The sequence below is a fragment of the Prosopis cineraria genome, unplaced genomic scaffold (genome assembly GCF_029017545.1).
Source record: "Prosopis cineraria cultivar Desert tree isolate PC_DT_omini unplaced genomic scaffold, ASM2901754v1 PC12, whole genome shotgun sequence".
Taxonomy (NCBI): Eukaryota; Viridiplantae; Streptophyta; class Magnoliopsida; order Fabales; family Fabaceae; genus Prosopis; species Prosopis cineraria.
Window position 1 is genome coordinate 4549522 of NW_026555343.1, and position 23142 is coordinate 4572663.

Consider the following 23142-nt stretch of genomic DNA (forward strand, 5'->3'; position numbering starts at 1 on the left):
TCCAATGTTTAATGATTAAAATTATAGTTAAACTATAATCAAACTGGTTATGAACAAAACATTTCATTGATTTGGTCAATACGTTAGTTTATCGAGTTATTAGTTTAACTAACTAGGTTGACTTGAATTTTAATACTATGTTTAACTTTTTTTAAAAAAAAATCTCTTATCTCAAGGTTTAAACTAGAGTAATAAAATAGATAGCACATGTAAATTATTATATATACTATACATATTTTCATAACTATTTATATCTAATACTATTCATTTATATATGAATATATCATTGAGCCTAAATGATGATAGTAACTTTTCAATTATGAATTTTTTTTTTTTAGTTGCTCAAGGTATTCACTGCTAGTAACAGTGACTAATCTTTTTACCGTGGGGTCTCTCACAAGGGGGCAAACAGCTGGCCATAGAGTGCTCTCCATTCGCATAAATGAGGAATCAAATGCCCTACCACATGCTTAAAGGACAAAGTGAGATAGCCACTACACCACACTCACATGGTTAATTATGAATTTTTTCCATACATCATCTTGCTTTACTCAGTCGCCATTACTCTCCAGGCCAAGGCTAGCTTTATGGGCCCGGTCCATTCTTTTTAAACAGAAAAGGTTTGGACACAATAAAATTAGGCTTGGCTTGCCACAATAATATTCAGATATTTTGATTAAACATTAGGTCTCAATTTCAAATTCGCGTGATTACAAAAAAATGTTGTTGGGAGAATTATTCTCAATTAAACTTGACAATGAATATGATCCAATTATACAGTTATATATATATATATATAAAAAATAAAGGGACATTTTTTTTGGCGTCAAAATAGAAAAAAGACATTAAGGTACTTTGAAAAAGCAGTTTTCATTCCCAAATTGATATCTTAGTACAATACTTGGAATTCTTCGTCCCATTGTTTCACACGCACTGTGAATCTATAGCAAAACAAACAAGAATCTTAAGTGTGATCACATGGTAGCTGTGACCTTCAGCTTTTCATAATGATCAGGACATAAATCAGGTTGCCTCACAATATAAATTTGATCTCCCACTCTATTGCCTGCGTCCTGGTTTCGGTACCATGTCCACAAAGCCCATGTCTCATTTTTTACCTGAAAATTACATATCAAAGCACTCCCTAAGCGATTAGCAAAAGTTCGGACACTTGATAAAAAACATATTAGTAAATGTATTATCTGTTATTTCTGCACTCGCAAAAATTTATTTAAAACAAATTAGTAAAATCTTGGCCCCTCTTGCATGGAGGGCTAAGATTAAAAGTAGCATGGAAATGCTACTAAACAAGCGGAAGAGAAACTAGAGAGGATACAAATTCGACATAATGCATGTAATACAAATATCAAATTGTGCAGTGTCTATCAGTTTTAGTGCTTAATAGCTCTCTAGGAACCTATAAATCTTCTATCCTATATCTTCCTCAAAAAGAACACAATCCAGGAGTTTGTCTACTTGGTTCAGCTCAGTGAGACTTAGTGCAGACTTCCGTATGGTTGACAGGGATATATGAACCCAGGTTCCGTTTGTATGCTAAGATGTTGCTTATATTGAAAATTAATATTCAGTAAAAAAAAAAAACATAAAAAACAAGATCAAACAAAAGGTTATGCATTGATATGTTGGATCCTCTATTATGACATGAGAACTCCAGAGAATATGAAGATAGATGTCGGGTTCACATAGTTGGGAATGGGATCCCCTATGCAGCTATGCTCTGTTTCTCTCTTCCCCTCACTCGCCTGTTGATCATTTGATCTCAAGTCACAAGAGAAGACCTAAATTTGATACTCCCTCTGTTTAGAAATTACAAGATATTTTTAACCGAGCCACACATCCCAATGAGTTAATTAATTATCTTTAAAATTACACACTTTTTCCACATTTACTCTTATTCAATAAGGTATCTCAATTAGAAAACCTTACTAATTACACCCCCATAATTGAGGATATTTTTGGAAAAACTTTATTACTTGTACTTTGAAAGACCCAAAATGCTTCATATTTTTTTAACATGATACTTTGAAAAAAGTGCCTTGTAATATTGAATGAAGGAAGGAATGAATGTAAGGTATTTTCTTTCTAAATTTCAACTTCTTTTTAAAAAGATATGCCATGCCATCAAGTTTTGAATTCCCGGACATATTTTTCAAGAAGGAAGTTTTGTCATATTACATGTGCATGAAGAAATTGATACCTCTAGAATTCCATGGCCGAAGCTACTTTCTCTGAATGCACTGAACTCCGGCTGCCAATCCCAGCAAAACTGACCCTCTGCAGGACCAGATGTAAAGTTTGTTACACAGTAGCCTCCCATGTAAGGATCAGGAGTACTTGATGGATCGGGACATTGTCCAGGCTCATCTGCAAATTGGATTGACATCTTCTCTCGGTTACCTCCATCCCCAACAGTAATATAGACAGGACCGCATGGGTCTAAACTGTAATTGTAAACCCTATTTGACCTCTCATAAGCATGCACCTGCTCATCAATTTTAAAAACCAAACAAATGAGTGAAGACTTGAGCCTTAGGATGCAAGATCATTAAACATTAAAATCATTTGTGTGTATCATGAAGTGTGTGTAAGCACTTTTGTAAACCTCCAGACAACAAACAGGTAGGAGGCAGAGAAGCCAATCATACACAAGCTCGAGATGATCTGTTTATCTGCTTCATAGAAATTTAGGTCTCCAATTTGTTTTTCAAAATAGAGCCATTTATTTACCTCAGCGTTCAGATTTGATATTTGATTAATTAAATTTGTATATTGAGCAGAAGTAGCCAAGGCTTATAAGTTATAATTAATTATAATATAAACATAACAATACATAAGCCTGCAAAAAACCCAGTAAGGAATCAGGACTTGTGCCACTGGTCAAAAGCTTTTTTATTGTATTGGTTCATTGTTGATCTTGTGACATGAAGCAAGTTAATGAACCTAAATGGATTCAATCATATTAAATGGTGAAAATAACTCACATGCCCATTAAATACTATATCCACGCCGTGTGAGTATAGAAGTTCTTCCATCTCCACCCTCATGCACTCTGCTTCTCGGTAATGTGCCACATAAGAACTATACCATGGAGGATGCCAAGAAGCTATAAGCCAGGGAGTTATGGACCTATCAAGACTAGCCAGATCTCTTTGCAACCACTTATATTGTTCAGCTGGCAAGGGATAGTCACAGTTAACTTCCAAAGGTTACAAGGAATAAAACATATCATCTCAACTTCAATCAGTATATGCATCGATTCAAAAAACAAAACATCTACAGTTCAAACCCAAGAAAATATTAATGGATTTTAAGCATATTCAAAACTTTATCAATTAGCCTTTCTCTCCCTGATTGTTAATACGCTAATTAACTTCCAAAATTGAATATTGGTAGATTATTGCCATTTATTATTTTAGTAAAATAAAAGGTCCATGACGTGAAAGGAGTGGAGAAAGGGGAATGGGTAGACATGGGACCCAAGTACATCAAGCTTAACTCAGTCTTAATGAGAAAGGCTGGTCCATTTGAGCTACTCACTCCTTGTCTGTGGCCAATGCTTTCCAAAACTAAGCTGGTAGTAAACAAGTCCTCATAGTTAATCATCCCGTTGAGCCAGGCCTTCAAAACATATAATTTCAATTTTTACATTTTTCAAGGCACACCTATGTTTCAATTGAGGCTAAACAAACAGGTCCACTGACAGAAATACCACTAACAAAAAAATAAATATCTTGAATTAAAAATGATTATACAATAAAAACGGTTAGAAAAGGGAAAAAGAAGGACTAATACCTGATTTATCATAACCAATGTAAGCCCCAAGCATAATAAAATGGATCCCCCCAGCATTAAAGGAGTAGTAAAACGTGGATGAAGACCCGCTTTCTTCAGAGGGGAAGGCAAACCTAGAACTGTAAGCCACAAATGTCCTGTTAAATGCCTGTTCTTCTATTTCATGATTTCCTTCCACCACCATCATCGGTACTTTGGAAACCAAATTCTGCATAAACCTGGAATTATTCAGTTATTGTAGCATAAAAGGTTAAAAAAGCAAAGTGTTGCCCCATCAGCCAAAAAAAATTGTCAAAAGTTTGTAACAACTTTTCCATGTACCTTCCCCAATAATCCCATCGAGGCTGGTAGGTCTCATGTATGGGACTTTCTGGGAATGAGCAGGTATAGCAGTCAGAGCCAGTTCCATTTGTTAGGTATAGATTTGCATAGGTCACATCACCAATCAATAGGAAAAGATCAGGTTTGTTATTGATCATGTGACTGATGGTTGTAGTTGTATTATACGTAAGGCCAAGATCTCCCACTACTGCAATTCTGTCTGGATAGCTCTGTGGACTAGAAGCTGGCATTGTCTTGAAATGGTAGATGTCACTCATTGCTTTTAGTGAGGAGTCTCCACATTGATAATAGTATATTGTGCTTGGTTCTAACCCTGCATAGAGTGAAAGCTGTTAAAATAACGTAACGTGTGACTTTCCAGGCGAAAATGATATAATGAGACATGTATATGGGAAATTACTTAAACTTTCTACACACGGGTAGGCAAGGAAGCTTAGACACCCCAGAGACACAACACCCTGACACAACAATATTTGTAGGTGTTGTGTTATGTCCATGATCCTTTTTTGAAGTCTCACACTGAAATCATTATACAACTATATGACATGTGATAAATTCTTACACAATCCATTTTTTGAAGAGTCATGGCTTAAAAACTTAGCCAAACTTTCAATGATAATGTTTGAGATGAATGAACATTTAGTTTAAAAGCCCCAATAAATTTCATTCATGGACAATTCTACTGAGATATTGACAGTTTCTGCTGATTGACAGAGGATGTAAATGAGACATCGATTGACTGCAAAAGAATCCTCATTATGGTTTACTCTAGACAAATTTCCCTCAAACTCTTGTCTTTCTCCCCAAAAGAAATTTATGAATGTGGGTTAGTCAAAAAGCCCTCACCTGACGTTTATATTCTTGGTACAGAAGTGAGCAGCCATTGAGGAATCTCATAAGTAGTGCTTATCAATTAAAATTATAAAATATGAAGAGGCATGCATCTTATAAACAAACTATAAGTGAATTAAGAAAACCGAAAAGAAAGCGTTATATAGTGATGTAATGTAAGATGTGTCCACCTGTTTTCTTTCAATTCTAAATCTGCAAAGCTCACCTGCAAGTCGAACATGGTGGATGATTCCTGAGGTATAGTTCTGAAGTCCTTCAAAAGGATAAAGCTGACTGTAAATGAGAGAATGACCACTAGCCTCATGTACTAATTCGGATTCTGAGGTTCCGTAATAAACAGTACTTGAGACAGCTTTAGGATCCAATGGCTTGATATTGTCACCAATTTGAAATTTCCCTGAATTAGCCATAAATTCAGGATCCTTGATCAACAGAAGAATATGAATATGACAGGGGTACAAACAAATCTTTTTCCAAATAAATTCAATAAATTCTAGCAAATTTGCTCTTGATTCTTAATCTCTAGAATAGATCAGAAAATCTCCTTCGTTACAGACTCACCTTCTACTAAAAGAAATAGTGATAATTGGACCATTTCAAGAGAAGTGTGTTGTAGAAAACTAGAAAGAGAAGTGACTCCAAATTGATAACGAAAGACCGAGCATGGAACTCCATTTATGTTAGTATAGTTAGCTATAGACATGGACATAATCACATAAACAGCTGTCTCTATACATTTACATGGAGAAGTCCACTAGATTCATGACTGACCAGCCATGTATTCCTGAACTTCAAAAAAACCGCTTGCCAAGAGTTGACATGAGGCTTATAAGGAGTTGCATTTAGCACGTTGCACATAACAATAAATAAACGGTTAAACTTTTTATGGAGTTAGAGCAGCAACTTATATGGATTTAGTTCCAAATTCATTGATAACCTCATCAATAAACTCACTAGCATTTCAATATCTAAGGTGCAACCTGCACATTAGTGAACCCAAATGTTCTAAGTGAGAAGCCTTTGAAGTCTAAAACAGTGTGATGTGACCCAATCAATAGGTCATAGCGACAATACCCCACATTAAAATATTCGATACTGATAAAAACTAAAATGAATTTTTGCTTTAACGCTTAGAAAATTTGATTCAATCCACCCAGTGAAATGCACGTTGAAACAAGAAATCCACCCAGTGAAATATAGCTCAAGCAATAAAATAAGAGAAAAACTCAATTTTAGTCCCCGGTAATTCCGACAGATTGTTAGTTATCGCCTGAGCTGAGGTGAGAGTTAATGGTTCGGCAGAATGCTAGATTTTGCGTTAAATTTTGAGTAGAGATAGAATGAAAAGGTAATATTACAATCATTTTAGACCATATTAAATCAAAAATAAATAAATACTCACCAAATCTGTCAAGCAGTAAATATGTTTTTCTTATAAATTAATTGAAAAAAATAGAGATAAAAAATACCTGTAATCCATGAGATCCAAACTGAATCATGGCTGGCCGAGAGAGACACTGAAATCTGCTCAGGCTCGAAACCCTGAACGAGGCGGCGAACGCGAGGATCGGTGTTAGGCAAATCAACGGCGATGCCGCGCAGACTAGGATCGAAAGGAACAGTGACGGGCTCAAAGGGGCCTTCAAGGGTCGTCGGAATATCGCAGCGAACCGCAGCAACAAGCAGATTCAGCAGAAGAATCGAACCCGGGTAACGAAAGAGAACGGGAAGACAACGTATCGGAAGATCACCAGCTTCGGAATTTTCCATTTGTGGGGGGAGAGAGAGAGAGATGAAAAGGAAGAAAAAGAAGGAACAGAGGAAGCGGCTTTGGGCAGTGAGGTGGCGAGAAGAGAGTGAGGAGGAATCGCTTGGGAATAAGCGAGTGACAGTTGATGACCGTTGGTCGGATGCACGTGGCGCTGCACGGACGATGTTGACAAATTTTTTATTATCAAGATAAATTATTCCATCTATATTTTTAATTAAAAATTAAACTTTTTTTTGCCGGCAAATTAAAAATTAAATTTAAATAAAATGCTAAACAATAAAATATTCCATATAATTTAATATTCCATATATTAAATTATAGAATCCATCTCATAATCTAATATCTATTGCTCTCTCTGTTTTTATTTATTGAAAAGAATTGTTTAATTCTCACACACTAATTAAGCTGACTTAACTAATTTATGTCTTAAAGATATTTTCATTTTTTTTCAGTTTTACTTTTATTTAATGCCTGCTTAATTTGCTAATATTTGATGGAGAATGCAGCATTGTTAGCAAGTTATTTTATACACTCAACAAGGACATATTAGGGGGGAAAAATTAAATACTCCTCAAATTTTACAATTTGTCTTATAAGAAAACCATCATCCAAAATTTATTTCTATAAATAGAAACAAAGGAAGTCTTACTCATCACATAATTATAGTAGTATATAAGTTATAGAGCTTACTTTTTATTATTTATTATTATTTTTTTATATAGGAACCTTTCAATAACTTTGTGTCTTTGTAGATTTTTTTTTTGCAATCTAATGCTTCTTTCTCAAAACATTCACAGTGGCCGCCTTAGAGCTTTCGCCTTCGCCAAGCTCGAGAGCTAACTATCATGATTCATCATTTTTCATGAGGTTAAGGAGCTCTAGAACATTCCAAAACCTCCAGAAGGCTCCCGAATAAGTTTAAGAGTGTTAGAGAGTGCAAGAATATTCTAGAAAAGTCTACACAACTCTAGCCTCAATATTTTAATATTTGCTACTAGATCTTTCCATGTAAATATCTAGATATTTGTTGTAAATATCTAGGAGAGGATTCTAGATAACCATTTGTAACTGTAGGATCAATTCAATCTCCACCATCCATTAAGGAGGTGAGAAATATCTAAAATCAAGGGGGAGGTTTATAAATACCTCACACCTCCTCATTTGTAACACATAACCTTGAGTTCTCAAAGTAATACTATTCTCACATTCTCCAAACTCTCTTCCAAGTATTCTTTGCTCTCAAGCTTTCCTTTTCCTCAACTTAGCCAAGCATCCTCCTTTCATATAAGTTAAGCTTACTTAGCAACTTTCAATAAAGATTGTTTAAGTGCTGCACAGGTCGAAAGACTAGCCCCGTGACATAATGCTGCTCATAAAGAAACAAAAAAATAAAAAGATCTTCTTTGCAATCATCCAGCTCATTTATTATTTTAAAAAAAATTCCCCTATTAAATATATTCAAACATTAAAGCTATTTAACAAAGGGTATTGTTGATAAAATGGAGTCAATTATTGACACATGGTATTGTTTTTAACTAAAGTAACCTGCTTTCTTAATATAAAGTAGTTAACAGGTTCTTTAAAAAAGGAAGAAAGAAGTAAAGTATGACAAGTGTATGTGAAAAATTGGTGAGTTTACTTATTGTTTTGTATTAACACCATAAAATCAACAAAAAATGATTCGTTGATATAAAGTTGGCCAAGATCCGATGAAGACGTGAGCAAATTTCCCTATCGATGTGAACAAATAGGATAAGATGTTTCATAAAACTTTCTTTGGTCATGAATGGAAAAAAGCCAACTAAAAAATTCTGACATAAAATCAAACCCTCCATAGATCTACATCTTCCTCTCTAGCTTTCATGGTTGTCTCAACTTCTGTTCATTTGGAACAAATCTGTTCACCTGCACTTTTAATGCAAATGGGTTTTGTTGATTTCATTATTCATCAGCTTTTTCATCTACTTACCTTCACCCTTGCCAAAGTGATTATTGTTCAATGGTCTAATTCATTCTTCTCCCCACAAAGCTTTCATTCCCTTTTGTGTATTGGTTTTAAACGAATGTTAATGGTTAAAACATAGCGTGTTTATTGAGGATGACATTTGACATAGAGTATTTTGATCTTTATTTTGGCCGCGAAGTTCTTATTGGTAGTTAGTGAAAATGAAGACTTTTTATTTGTTTGAGGGTGCTTTTTGTCTTTAAAATTTTACAAAAATACCCATCAATTTGTTTTTCCAAAAACATCTAGTATTTTTAAGTGAACAAAAGTGCAAAAATATTCGTAAGTTTGATCTAATAAGTGCAATTTTTTTTTTTGAACTGTGAAAAAATGAACAAACAACTGTTAGTTTTGTGGAATGAGTTCCATAATCATGCCAGGTGTCAAGTTCTCATGATCCACGATCCACTTCCATCTCTTTTTTTCTTTTCTTTTCTGTCTCTTCCAACCCATCCCCCTTCTCATTAGCTTTCAATCTCTCCTTTCCTTATCTTTTCTTTCTCTCTTTCCCCCTCTCCAAACCCATTGTCTTCTTTTGCGCATCTTTACTTGCCCCACTATACCTTCATGCTTGCCAATTTCATTTGTTGAACCAACCCATTGTGGGGTATGATTTGGTTGACGGCCATTTTCACTTCAACTATGCTAGCCTTCTTTTTGTTTGAAATTTCCTTCACCTTTTCCCTAAGTTCTACCACGAGCACCATGTTGTTCAGTAACAACTGCACCGTCATCACTCATAACCTCTATCCTCATCTCTCTTAGCACTTACATCACATCCAACAACAATGCCTCCTTGTTCTCACATTCCAACTCCAGCAGCATATTGTACTCTGTGATCGACACTTGCATCGACGTCACCTCCCCCAATGGTAGAGATGTGTTTGCTGTCTTTGGCTTCCCCCTCCCTCCACTCCCCTCCACAATCCTCATCTGTCAAGCTCCTTTATTGCTCCTTCAACTATTGCTCTACTTCCATTTGCTGGTTACAAGCCTCCAGATTCTGTGTCATGCACTCAATGGTGTCCCTCAATATGGATACCTTGTCCATTTTGGTGATAAAGGGCATAAGCAATCTCAATATGATGAACCTTTATTAAGCTTCTTGCAGTGACGCTACTTCGCCAACACATGGTATAGCAACAAGGTATGTTTCTTTCTTGCAAGATAGAAAGAGAAGAAAAGGAAGGTTGGGGAAGAAAAAGAAAAAGAAAAGAAATGGAGAGGAGACCCACTCTACAAAACCAATAAAAATTTGCCATTTTTCACAATCCATGAAAAATTGCACTCATTAAACTAAATTCATGTATAGTTTCATACTCTTGTTGACTTAAAGATAATAAAGTATTGAAGAAAGAGTTAATGAATATTTTTGCCCTTTAATACTTTATTTAATTAAAAACAACACCAAATTTCTTTTCAACATTTTTCAATGTGCATAAAAAAAATTTATCCCCAATAGGCCCAATAATGGTTGAACTAACCTAGTTAGATAGTCATATAAAAAGAAAAAGCTAAATAACCTTTCCCTTGTTCATAACTTGCTAGGCTTGAGGAGCATTACAAAAGAGGAAAAAACATAGTTAGGCCACCCAATGATTCCAAAATGACACATATAAGTGAGTATAGCACCTCATTTTAACCCAAACTGTTAAGCCATGGAGTTTATATGTCCTTTTTACTTATATATCTTTTATCTAGCCCACCTCTGTTTAATATGAGACTTTTTCTCCACATTAAGTCAAATCCACTCACACTTGACAATCCAACAATCTCCTCAAGTGTGAATCCATCATTGATCACACAAATATGCTCCCCCTATTTGCTCACATCTGACAACCCAACAATTTCTCCCTATCTGCCCACACTTTGAAGATACCAACTTACCACAAATAATTGAACCTGACAGCACTTGTGGGCTTCCAATGCTTTTTCCATTGTCTTTACATTGGGTCCCTTCCTAAAAGGAGGTTCTGATACCACTAGCTAGGCCTAAGAAGCATCATAGAAGAACATAAGTGAGTATGACACTACATCTTAATCTAAAATCTTAAAACATTAAGTTTATGGGTTCTTTTTACTTATATTCCTCTTATTTAGTCCAACTCTATCCAATATGAGGCTTTCTCTCCATATCAAGTCAAATCCACTCAAACTTGACAACCCAACATAACTAATATAATACAATACAAAAATCTTAAAGACAACAAAAACATCTCCAAGCGAATTTTCATGCAAAACAAATTGCACGTTAATTTATCACATAAATCTTCCGTAGACAGCCTCATAATACATATAGTTGGTGGGAATAGAGGTCTAACCTATCTCTATGTCTTAGAAGTACTGATCTCTTCAGGTAACGCAAGATATGCCTACCTTGTATTGCTACATTGTATTATTCTGTGTCCAGGACCAAAAAATTTAGACACAAAACATGCCCGGGAAATCAGCGGCAGCAGTCATAATTTGCCATACGTTGGACCAAGTGAAAGAAATGTCGAAACTGCCGTGCCTAGATGGAGGCATTGCACATCAATTACTGCTCATTTAGAGTGGCAAGTTCTTCAACTAGAGAATGCTTCTCCAAGACGGCCCTTGTCTCTTCCATTGCGCTACACAACATGAGAATGAACACAGTTAAAGCAGGATGTAGCAAAGTTCGAATCCTCATTGGGATATATGTCCACATTTAGTATTTAACTGTATCTTAAATAGAATTGGCTTTAATAGAAAGACACCCATAAGTAATTAAGAAAAAAAAAGGCCTGTAGCATACCCTCTTTGAGGGTCGTAGACTACTCTCATAGCCTGCGTTATATTACTATATAGACACGAACCATCCTGAAGCATCTCATATAATTCCCACCAATTCTATCCCAAATATGAAAACGAACACTATCTAACCAAAATCTAGTCTTCGGTATTAGAATGACATAAAACATCCCATTCTGAAACCAAATTAAGAAACTTGAAAGAGAAGAATTAGCTCAATAAAATCTACCTTCCAGGTCTGAGAATCTTATACTTATGTGGTACAGTGAGGTCCACAATCGTCGAACCTGCACGACCCAATGGAAGCAGGCCACCATTGTACACATAGGCGCAATGTCCCCAGAGGTCCTGAAAATCGTTGATGCAAACACTACTTGACTGTCCACTTAAGTTTGCACTGGTCAGGGCCAAGGCAGTACCCGAGTGACGAGCAATGGCCCTAATAAAATTGCAGTCTGGGACTCGAACCCCTATGCTATCAAGTCCTGGATTCAAAGATTGCTCAAGAACACTTGATTCTCCTGTAAAATATCCCAGCAAATAAGATATTGATGCTAGACAACAGAACGAGATATAAACTAATTCTGCTTCAAAATTCAAATCCATTTCTCGAACTGACTAGTATGGTTAAACAAGTTGAGGACTATGTAAATATTCATAGCATCATATTCTCATCTATTGTATGTGCTTTTTAGCATGGCATGTGACTGACGAACCTCGTTTAAGCACAACAGTAACGGGGCCTGGAAGGAGGGCATCAAGGAGGCCGTGAGGCAAATAGTCAGTTACTGCAAAACGCTCAATGTCTGACACGTCCCCAACACAAATAGCCAAGGGGCTTGTATGTTTACGTCCTTTAATCTCATAAATTCTGTTAACTGCATCCGATGAACTGTGAAATGTTCCAGTAAAAGGCAAAAGTTAATTAACGATCAAACAAAATCCAATTTTACGCAAATAATTGAGATATGCAGAAACTTTGAAATGCTTATGATTTTTGCTTTTAAATAACACTTTAAAAGGTAACTAAAAGGAAGGACATCATGTAGAGCCAACTTTTAATGGGTCTGAGATATAAAAAGGAAATTAATGTGACATAGAATGATTACTTAGCCTCTTGCTTTCACGGAAAAGGGGTTTCATAAATCATAAGGTACAAGTCCATCACTTCCTTTTTTATCGTCCTTGTTGGTCTTATCTAAATAAATTTTCCGTTTTCCGTCCAGGATCTCATGGATCTAAATGTTTCCAATGGATAACTTAATGTTGGCTTTGCTTTTGACAGCACAATCAGCATGTTATGGTCCTTACATTAATAATCAGGTTGTGGCCTTGTGGGCAAGAGGAGGTGAGGGGGAATCAGTGAAACGATAAAGGAACAGCATGCCAAAATAAGAATAATAATAATGCTATGAGGATTTTAAACAAATAGGTTGTCTGCAAAATACGAAAACATGAACTAAAGATAGCATACCAAGCATCACAAGCAAACCCATAGAGTGTGTCAGTGGGTACAGCAATAACCTTCCCAAATCTCAAAGCTTCAACTGCCTCTGCAACAAAAGCATCGGTTGCTGGACGAAGCACCCCAATCTTGCTCTCAATACTCACCTCAGAATTCTCCACACTCCAAGCCATATTTCTGGAAAATTTTCTATTCAACCTCCTACGAACCCCAACTTGCAAGCCCCTAGAAGCACAGATACAATTCCCTCCGTCAGCCATTTCAACAACTAGCAGTGTTCGATTAAATAAATAAAATACACACAGACAGAGGGGGAGAGAGATGGGAAGAGAGGTTGTGACTGACAGTGATGAGTAAAAGGCACCTCGAATGGAGATGATGGGAATGGGATAAGCGTGGAGAAGAGGGGATGCTTGTGCTGCAATTCTGGTCACAATATTCATTCTAGTTTTGGCCTAATCCTTGGTCAACAGTTCCATTTTTTTAGCAGTGAGCACAGTAATAAGATCACAAGCTTCAACTTTTGGCTGCAAGATACGAGCAGCGTGACATTGACAAAAATACTTAATACTTCCCTGACATATAGCAGCCAAGTTAGTCATGAGACATTAACATAATAATAGAAGTTTGAAATGCACCAATTCACTGAAATAGAGAAACAAAATAATAATAATAATAATAATAATAATAATAATACAAAAAATAATGGCATCACGGAACAAAAGATGAACCATATATGCAGAGTCTCACACAAATTCCTAAATTTCCAAGAGCAATAATACCAGAAAATACAGAGAAATGCCCAAAAATTAATATTTAAACATGAGAAGAAAATATAGAAACGAGACCACTGCCAATTACAAGAGAGGAGGAATGTAACGTGGCGGGCAAAAGAGAGAGGCAAAGCCCTACCGAAAACAAACTCCATCTTCCTTCGGCGAAATTTTCCGAGAGGAAGAGTGCCGAAGCTAGCTGGCACGTTTGATTACACAAAGTGGAAGAAGAGGAATAGTGCCGAAGTTAGCTTCCTTTAAGCGGAGATGTTTATTATCTTTCCGAGAGAGCTGGGGCAAGGAAGGAACCGGGACATAATTACTGAACTACCCTTGAAGGAAATTGATCCGAAGAGGAGTACTCACTTCTCATCAAATAATAAAATATTTTTAAATAAAATTTTATATATTAATAAATTTCATTAAATACATTTAATAATTTTATTTTTTAAAATAAAAATATAAATTTTTTAAAAATATCTATTATTTAATATATTAAAAAAAATTAATTATAGAGAGAGAAAGTATAATATAAAAATTGATGTATTTAATGAAACCTTAATCTACTTATAGTGTTTTATATTTTAAAATAAAAAAATTTTTTTAAAAATATTTTATAATTTGAAATGAAGGGAGTATTATTTTAGTTTTACAATAATTATTAAGAAAATATATAATATAGAAATTAAATGTTAGGTAATTAACTATATTGTAAGATAAGACATTTTAACATATCAATGTTGGAATCTCCGCAGAGAAGGTATCACTTTTAATACTTCATCATGTGATGTTACTGTATAGATCAAGCTTATAAATTTTTTGAAATACTTGAAAAGTCAGATTCACATGAAAAAAACAACTATTCCGTTTTTTTATATGAATTTGACACAATGAGGGTAAACTATTCAAAAAATTATAACCAAATAAATAAAAAATGAATGGCCTCATCGTGCATCAATGGCTAATCTTTAATAGAAGAGAAGGTTGTATTGGAATAATTATTGATTTCAATTTCAAAATACTTGATCTCTTTTTTTATTTGGAATATGATTATTCTCAATAAAAAAATACATGTAAATAAGTAAAACAAAAAATAAGACACTTTATCAATGAGGGTTAAGACTAGCAATGCTAATTTCTCACACTGAACTAAAATTTGAATCCTTCCATAAAAAATTATCAACATTTAATACTCAAATAATATCATTGCTAATATGCATATGTATTTTAATCATTTTAATAATTTTAATCTAAATGACTATAACTGTGATTTACAATAATTTATGTTTATAACACAAATTGAATTTCATAATTTTCATTAGTTTTTTCATAATGTAAATAAATATAACTAAATATTAACCATTATATTATGTATATCCTCTAGCAAAAAACACTGTATGTATATATGTATATATTAAATAATTATAATTTATCAGCTAAAAGATAATTATAATTTTAAAAAATCAAATATTCTGTTCAGCTCTACTTTCTCCATCCCACCATCTGTGCATTTATGACATCACATTATAATATTATAATTTCAAAAAAATATATAAAGAATACACTTATAATGATATTTTTTAAGTAAATAATGCAGGAGTTCTATGTTGAAATTTATAAAGTAAGAAATTGATGAATTGTGACCTAACCATTCTTTTTTAAATAATTTTTTATTATTTTCCCTTTCTTTTCATTCAAAACCAAATAATACAATATTAAAATATATTCTGTTCTTTCCCACCAAACTAAACGAGAGAATATTAAAATAATACAATATTTGTTTTTGTTAAACCAAACATTACGCCAAAGTTTTGAAGGTGAATAAAAAAAAAGTTTTGGATTTTAAAATTGTCAAAAATTGTAGACAACAAATGTGACATTTTCTTTTTCAAGAAAAAAAAATAACATTTCCACTTGGCATTATAGTTTGTTTACAGGAATAAGGCACAAATTTTGTGAAATAATGAACACCATCCATCTCTGGATAAGAGCATTTAGATTATTTTTTTTTTATAGCAAGGGTATTTAGATGTTTGCCAGTAAGTTTTTTTTTTCTTTTCAATAAACATTGTGAAAAATTTTTTCTTAGCATGCCAAGTATATAATGCTAAATTATAAAAAAAAAAAATCATTTGTCAATTTTATGTTGGAGAACATGTTAATAGTCACTGGCAGTAGCACCTAAGTTTAGCTTTGAAAGTTGAAACATCAATATATATTAACAAATTACATAAAATTTATAGATAACTATGTCATTCATAAGTTATAAAAATTATGACTTATGAGACTTTAGAGAACATGTTAATAGTCACTGACAAGTTTTTGTTTCTTGGAACATTACTCAAGAACCTAAAAACTTGTCATAAGTTTTGTGAAATTAAAACTTCAAAATATTGGCATGAAACGATCAAAATCATCTCACACAATGCACAAAAAAAGTTTGTTAGTGTGAAATAGCCAAAATCATCCCATGTGCATCAGGCGTGCCAAAAGAACTAGTCTTCAATTGTGATGTTTGTGAATTCTCAAGGTATTTTACTTCAATTTTCTTGGATCATCTAAACTTTTACCACTTCTATGGAGGATCATGCAAATCAAGAAATCAAATTGTATTAAAGGAAAATGGATGAATACTATGCTAGAAAGAGAAGTGCAAAGAGCTATGCCTACTCGTAGGTTGATCTACACTAAGCTAACTACATCACAAAGTTCATGGTAATGCTTCATGGTTAATTAAGTGTGTTTGATTTTTAATTTGTTAAAAGTCAATTTAGTAAAAATTTATTTGATAAAAATTAATTTAATAAAAGTCAGTTGTTGTAATAAAATTTATGTTTGGATATATTTTTTCAAAAGTCAGTTTGATAAACTCAAAATTGTTTAAATTAATAAAAATTTATGCTTTTGAATGTACTTTTGAATATACAATAATAAAAAAGAACATTAATTTATAATAATTTATAATTTTTTCTATACAAATATTATATATTAGAAATGTTTTAAAAATGTCAAAAAAATTTTCAATAACATAAAATTTAAGATGTTAAATAATAAGAATAAAAATTATATAATTTAATATTCAAAAAAATTATGTAATAAATAGTTTAATATTCATTAATATTGAATAGTTACATTAAGGTTCAATCTATAATATATAATTTGATTTTTAATAGAATCTTTAAACTGTTAATTTGAAAAAAGTAATACTTATGAGTATTAATTTGAAATTAGGGTAAATTATAGGACTTAAAATACAAATTTTCCTTGTACAAACTTTATAATAATTTTTTCCCCTTTCTTCTTCAAGCAAAGAATGTCTTTCTAGTGAAGGAGCAGATTTTGGTTAAAAGAATAAAAGAAGATCAAGATGATGGAGGAGACGTAAAGGAGAGACGGATGAGACAAAGCTCGAGACACCAACAAAATAAGAAACCAAACTTGGAAAGAAAGAAATGGAGGGACTCAAGTTCGATCTATGACCAAAAGAATGTGGAGACACGGAGGAGAGATGGCAAAGAGGAGGCGTGAGATGGGAGAGCTCGAGTATAAGAGATGAGAGTGACAATAAACACAAGCCTCAGGTGTGCACGACAAGAATGAAAATAATGAAAGGTATTATGGTCAAATGCAAAAGTAGATACCAATCTGTTGATCACGTTCACATCTAAAAAGCTACTTAATGGAGCTTTGAAAACTCCACGTTTCACCTCATCCTAGAAGTCCTTTCCAAAAATTTTTTCATATGATAAATTGATCCCAAACAACATTTTACATCTCCAAAATAAAAAAGCACTTTTAGGATGTGAAATATGGAGTTTCCAACCGCAAGTTGTCTAAAGTGCTTGGTCTGAGTGCTGCTATCATTCTCGTGTTGTGCTTTGTCTTAAATAGGGGTAGAACAGTTAACTCTCTTTCAAACTTGTAACTGTTCCTGCCAATCCTCCAGGGCAACTGCTCTTCCTTCAGTTGGTCATGAATTGCTTCCTGTGGCCGTAGAATGCTCTGAAATAAAAGGGATCGTGGTCGAAATACACTTCTGGGTAGCGATGCAGAGCGCATCATTTCATTTAATCTTGACTGCTCCCCTCATTTCGCTGGGCCTAACTAATGAACGGCGGATGCCTATTTTCCCTAGCCCAATACCTACTTCTAGCCCAAAAGTTCCCACGGCCAAACACTAAGGTTTTATGAAAAAGGAAATTTCAGGAAGATCAAGAATCTCATTACAGACTTAGCTCAGGCACTAAGGCATCAATAAACATCTATAAAACATCTACATCCTACAAGGAAACAAGCATAAAGGTGGTGTAATTTATAGATGCAATAGCTAAAAAGAACAAAAATTACAATTTCATGTTGTACATGTCATATATATATGTATAGATATTACAGAAAATGAGCTCAACCCCGCTAGGGTATGACTCAACAATTTAAATTCAGCCTTTAGTTCTCATGATTGTGATGCTACCTTTTCCTCCTTCTGTACGAATTTTCGTTTTGCCTACAACAGGTTTCCCAGAAAATGCTGACTTAGGGTAAGAAGATGGATCTTCAACTTTTGGCTTGGATTTCGAATATGTCCGAGTTTGTATCCGCTGATTTATTTCCTTCAGAGTGACATCTCCTTGGGCACCACTAGGTTTGATGAAAGCAAATGGATACGCCACAGAAGTTGCCAACTTGGTTGGCATCTGTATCATAGATTTCCTTCCTACATACACATGTAAAATAAGTCCAACTTTAAAGGTGGGGGGGGGGGGGGCGGGACATACATTACATATATAAAAGCATGCTTCACGTTTTATGCATCATTACATCATAGCATGCAAGGAAATTCAGCTAAACGTCCATGTCATTGAAGTTGAAAGATAATTCCAGAAAGCATAGTTATATAGGATCTAAATCGACTTGGTTGAAACCAGTCTGTTTATAATAATTAGACTATATTTACAATTGAACTGGATAAAGTTACATTCACTAGGCAGATTTGATTGCCCCAATGAGTAAAGGAACCTTATATGTAATGTCTATTATACCCTTAGTATCATTACTCAATGAAAATGTTCCTTTTGATGACTTTTTCTCTCAAATAGGTGCACAAGTATCAACTTCCATGCATTTTATTCACTTTTTCATTTTCTTTCCAATCCATTCCTTCCCATTCTATGGTACCAAATGTAGCACTCGACGATTGAATGAGGGAGCCATCACTTGAATCATATCGATCTTTCTTTAATATAAAAAAAAAAAATATTTGTTTTCTGTTGTTCTATGATTCAGACATTCAATATTACTTTAGTGAAAATAATATACATTATCAGTATTAGTATTACTATTTTTTCAAAAATATTATCTTAAATTTGAAGCATATATATAGTATTTTTCAATGTAGGCTAAATCGGCTCCACCAGCTTCAAAACTATGTCTAGAAGTGAAATTAAGCAAAGGTCCAGTGAAATTGTAAGTTTGCAAGGAAGGCAAAAAGACAGAGAAAGTCAAACCTTTGAAGATAACATTTCTGTGTGGTCGAGTAGCATGCTGCTTAACCACATTTTGCTCATTTGCCGGTTGGATGTCGCAGAGCTCTGTAAAAAAATTATGAGTAAACCAAGTGAAAAGCCAAAGAGAGTGAAGGAAGGAAGAACTGTCATGAGTAACCAGCCGTGAATATCCTAACAATTCATTCACCTGCAACATCAATCTGAACATCACCTGCCCCTGAAACATTCCTGAATCAAAAGGCATAATCATCAGATCATTATTCATAATAGGCAACATTATGACACAAATCATTAAAGGGCTAAATTGCATCTAAAGAAGCATACATATAATCAGTGTTGAATTCCATTTCAGCATCATTAAAGCATTCTGCAAGCCATCCTTCAGCTGACAGCTCAAGGTCCTCATAACTGGAGGCAGAAGCACTTCCTAATGCATATTCCAATATGAATGGGGAACATCAGAAATAAATATCCACAAATATTATCAGAAGATAATCATTCAAGAGGCAAACCTGACGTTCCAGGCACCCACTGTGAGATGTCTGGGAAAGCATCTTCGATTAAGTCCTCCTTCCCCTAGATAAGAAAAGAAGCATGAATTATACAATCAGGCAATTCCACAACTCTAGTTTGTATTGAAAGATTCTCAGCCAAATCACTATGACACTATCAGACACACTTGACAAGCAAAAATGTGAAGAACAGAGCATTATCCTCAATTGCCAACGCCAACTCAATAAGATGAGCTCTAAATAGCAAGAATAAAATAAAATTAAGCACATTACTTTTTTAGAACTTCTGTGGCATGTAATTTGGGTGATGGTGCATAACAGAATTTGAGAGGATCTTAGGATTGGGAATGTTCCTTTAGTCAAGCTTTCTCAAATTTGGATCATCTTCCACATTGCAAAACTCTCTCATTTGAGATTTTTGGTCTTTCCAGAAATATTTTTTTAATTGGAATCTTCATTTTGCCACAAATCCCTCTGATAGAGAAACCATGAACTTCAGGCTCTTTAGCCTATTCATCTTTCTTCCTCTTCAGATAAGAGAGCTTGCATTATGATTTGGCGAGTGCAATTTTGATTTCTTAACTTCTTCTCCCAGCAAGAAACCATTTTACTTGAAGCATTTAATTGGAAATCTAAAACTCTCCTAGAAGTGGAATCCTCTGTGTGGACAGCAGTACCCAACAGAATAAATACTTGTGAAAAGCTGCAAGTTCCAAAGCCAAATAATGCACTTTCCGCTATTATTTGTTTTTTGAGTAGGGAAAGTCCAAATTCTGAAACAACTATGTAGCACGGCTACTTTGTTTGGAACAAGTTCTTGTTAAGTTGAGTATCTGCAGAAAGTGAATGGATCAATTTTCATTGATTTGGTATAATCACTTGAGAAGGAACAATGACGGCAGCATTCTGTGGTAATACCCAGTTTTTGCTGTGATCTCTTTTTTTGGTTAGAAAGGAATGCTAGAATTTTTAATGGAGCCTTAGCTACATTAAATGACTTAAGGGAAAGGATAGTTTCTCTTGCTGTCCTTCACTTTTTTGTTCATAGTTGATCTTAAGTTCATCGTTTTTCTCCCAGTTTCCCTCCTCTTTTCTTGGGGATTTTTCCTTCCAGATGGTTGTCTTTATCCCCTTCTATAATTCACTTCTTTTCTAACAAGCTTCTTTTTCAACAAAAACAATAAAAACAAATTAAGCACATAGATTGAGGTGGAATACAAGCAAAATTCCTATCACATAAAGAACTAAGACACATCATATGAGAAGGACTCATGCAAAGCATATGTACCGCTAAACAATCTCTGTGACAGAGACACAGAGGTCTGAACCGAACATGTAAAAAAGAAACTAAGGTATTTTAAAGGGAAAAGAAAGCGACCCTAAATGCCAATATATGTTAAAAATAACATGAAGAGGAAAGAACTGTGAATAACAATAGTTATGGAAGATATAGGTCTAACATCAGAAAAGATAGATCTTACAGAAATAAGCAGACAAGTTACATCAAGTTATAGCCTGAAGTATTTTTCTTCCAATCAACAAAAATTAGCATGCAATTTATCTCAGACAAACTTCAAATATTTGCACAAGTCATCAGTCTGGTAACTATTCAGCATTTGAATCTAAAAAGCCAGTCATTTTTAGAGTCTCTTTTGCACATAGCTTGAATAGTTCAATGTGAATGCCACTCAAGAAAAAAAAATTAGCACTGACATCATTAAATTTCAAGCATGCTGAAGACATCTCTTCATTGGAAAGAGAAACATGCACGTCATTGCTGTGCAAGTGGAACTGGAGCATCCGACGTCTCTTGAGAAGAGAGGTCTCCCTGCATTCCTCTGGCTCCTTTACTATATTACCTGAAATTCAACTTCATTTAAATCAGAAAAAGAAAAAGAACACTTAAGATAACGTCAAGAAATCTGCTTCCTGCCAGAGAATTGTCCTACCACTGTAAGTAACACGGTAAGCCAAATCCCCACAAGCCTTAACTGGGGTTGTTTCATCATCAAACACGTGGGAACTCTCGTCTTCATTTTGAGGCACTTCATTCCAAAGCTCCTGAGACATGTCTGGTCAAAACAATACAATTCTCTCAGGGATCAGTCATTTAAGAATTGTATTGTTACCATTGAAAGACTTACCAAAAGTGGATGTCTTTTGTAAACAATTGACCTCCTTTTGCCAACCCCACGGCTCCCTTCCACCATTAATAGATAACAGATAAGTAATTGCCAAAAAGTTCACAACAACAGAACAGAAGATGTCAGAGAAATATCAAAGAAGATGCAGAACCAAAACTAATGGGGAAAAATTCTCAAGAGTTGGGATGAGTTCAGTCCTTGGAGAATGATTCTAGACATCATACTTATAACTGAAGACAATCCCGCAAAAAGTAAATGGCACAAAGATTTACCACATTGTAAACTAAAGAAGCAATGACCAACAATGAAATGTAGTACAATGACACTAAAGAGACATCTGAAGAACAGAGAGCAAAAGCTAATCTGGATCCTCTAAAATTGAAGTGTTTGTGAACTCATTTACTGTCTATCTACCGACTCTTTTATTGTCACATCAAAAGAGCTTCACAAGCTTCAACTTAAGAGTGTGTTTGGGTTTAAGTGGTTTTTCTTCATCTGTTGATGATGTGAGTAACGGAAAAACTCCAAAAGGAAAAAGGGGAAAGGGGAAAAAACAAAAAGAGGAAGGGGATAAAATGATAACCCTAAGGCCCCAATTAAATCAGAGCCCACATTCTCACCTTTTCTTTATCCTTTACAACCTCACACACATCGAACAATCTCGAGTAAAACTAATATACATATAGAAAATTACCTTATCAAACAGAAACATTTTTCAGCATGTGATGCTTTCTTTTAAAATGCAGAATAAGAGCAGAACGAGAAGTCCAAAAAAAAGACTTACATGAGAGCTGAAAATACTGCTAATTAAAGGGAACCTATTTCATTTCTCAAATTAAAAAAACAAAAGCTCCAAATTAAAGAAGAAAAATATGTGAATAACCAAAATCAACATCTGCAAACAAAAAATGAAAGCATTCAAGTGTAGCTTGTTAAACTAAACAAATCATGCGTGCCTTCGGAAGAACTCATATAGAAACACAGAATTTTACTTGTCATTATTGAAATCCATCACAATATCAGCTGCAATTAAATTCTTCTTACTGATCACAATCCAATATCTTTCTTTATTCCCTTAAATCCAAGTCACAGGAGATCGATTTTGCTCACTCGAAGTAGCAGCGTCCACTTCAAATAGATGATTGGTATGAGAGAAGAATCATCACAAGTACCCGCCGTCTCTCTTCCTTTT

At 34.3% G+C, this 23142-nt stretch overlaps 3 protein-coding genes across 7 annotated transcripts; all 3 read right to left on the minus strand.

Annotated features, from left to right (window-relative positions):
• Window positions 1-851: 851 nt before the first annotated feature.
• On the minus strand, window positions 852-6821 carry LOC129288460 (purple acid phosphatase 15-like). Its single transcript, XM_054925046.1, has 7 exons — window positions 6477-6821; window positions 5213-5404; window positions 4135-4468; window positions 3814-4031; window positions 3003-3193; window positions 2219-2503; window positions 852-1118 (listed from the first exon to the last, which is right to left on the minus strand). Exons 1-7 carry the CDS (start codon window positions 6775-6777, stop codon window positions 975-977), a joined length of 1665 nt encoding a protein of 554 aa, XP_054781021.1. The 5' UTR covers window positions 6778-6821; the 3' UTR covers window positions 852-974.
• Window positions 6822-10918: 4097 nt separating this feature from the next.
• LOC129288462 (uncharacterized) lies at window positions 10919-14072 on the minus strand. 2 transcript variants are annotated; one of them, XM_054925053.1, is made up of 6 exons: window positions 13933-14072; window positions 13385-13595; window positions 13030-13245; window positions 12272-12447; window positions 11785-12076; window positions 10919-11395 (listed from the first exon to the last, which is right to left on the minus strand). In XM_054925053.1, the coding sequence occupies exons 3-6, from the start codon at window positions 13191-13193 to the stop codon at window positions 11320-11322; spliced, it is 708 nt and encodes a 235-aa protein (XP_054781028.1). In that variant the 5' UTR covers window positions 13194-13245; window positions 13385-13595; window positions 13933-14072; the 3' UTR covers window positions 10919-11319. The 2 variants fall into 2 exon arrangements, with proteins under 2 accessions (XP_054781028.1, XP_054781026.1); XM_054925051.1 differs by having other exon boundaries at window positions 13366-13595.
• Window positions 14073-18086: 4014 nt separating this feature from the next.
• On the minus strand, window positions 18087-23142 carry LOC129288005 (protein XRI1-like). Of its 4 annotated transcripts, none has more exons than XM_054924309.1 (9): window positions 22995-23142; window positions 21951-22006; window positions 21756-21878; window positions 21520-21665; window positions 19807-19870; window positions 19619-19721; window positions 19482-19522; window positions 19295-19378; window positions 18087-18504 (listed from the first exon to the last, which is right to left on the minus strand). In XM_054924309.1, the coding sequence occupies exons 3-9, from the start codon at window positions 21874-21876 to the stop codon at window positions 18230-18232; spliced, it is 834 nt and encodes a 277-aa protein (XP_054780284.1). In that variant the 5' UTR covers window positions 21877-21878; window positions 21951-22006; window positions 22995-23142; the 3' UTR covers window positions 18087-18229. The 4 variants fall into 4 exon arrangements, with proteins under 4 accessions (XP_054780284.1, XP_054780282.1, XP_054780285.1 ...); XM_054924307.1 differs by having other exon boundaries at window positions 22943-23142; XM_054924310.1 differs by having other exon boundaries at window positions 23061-23130.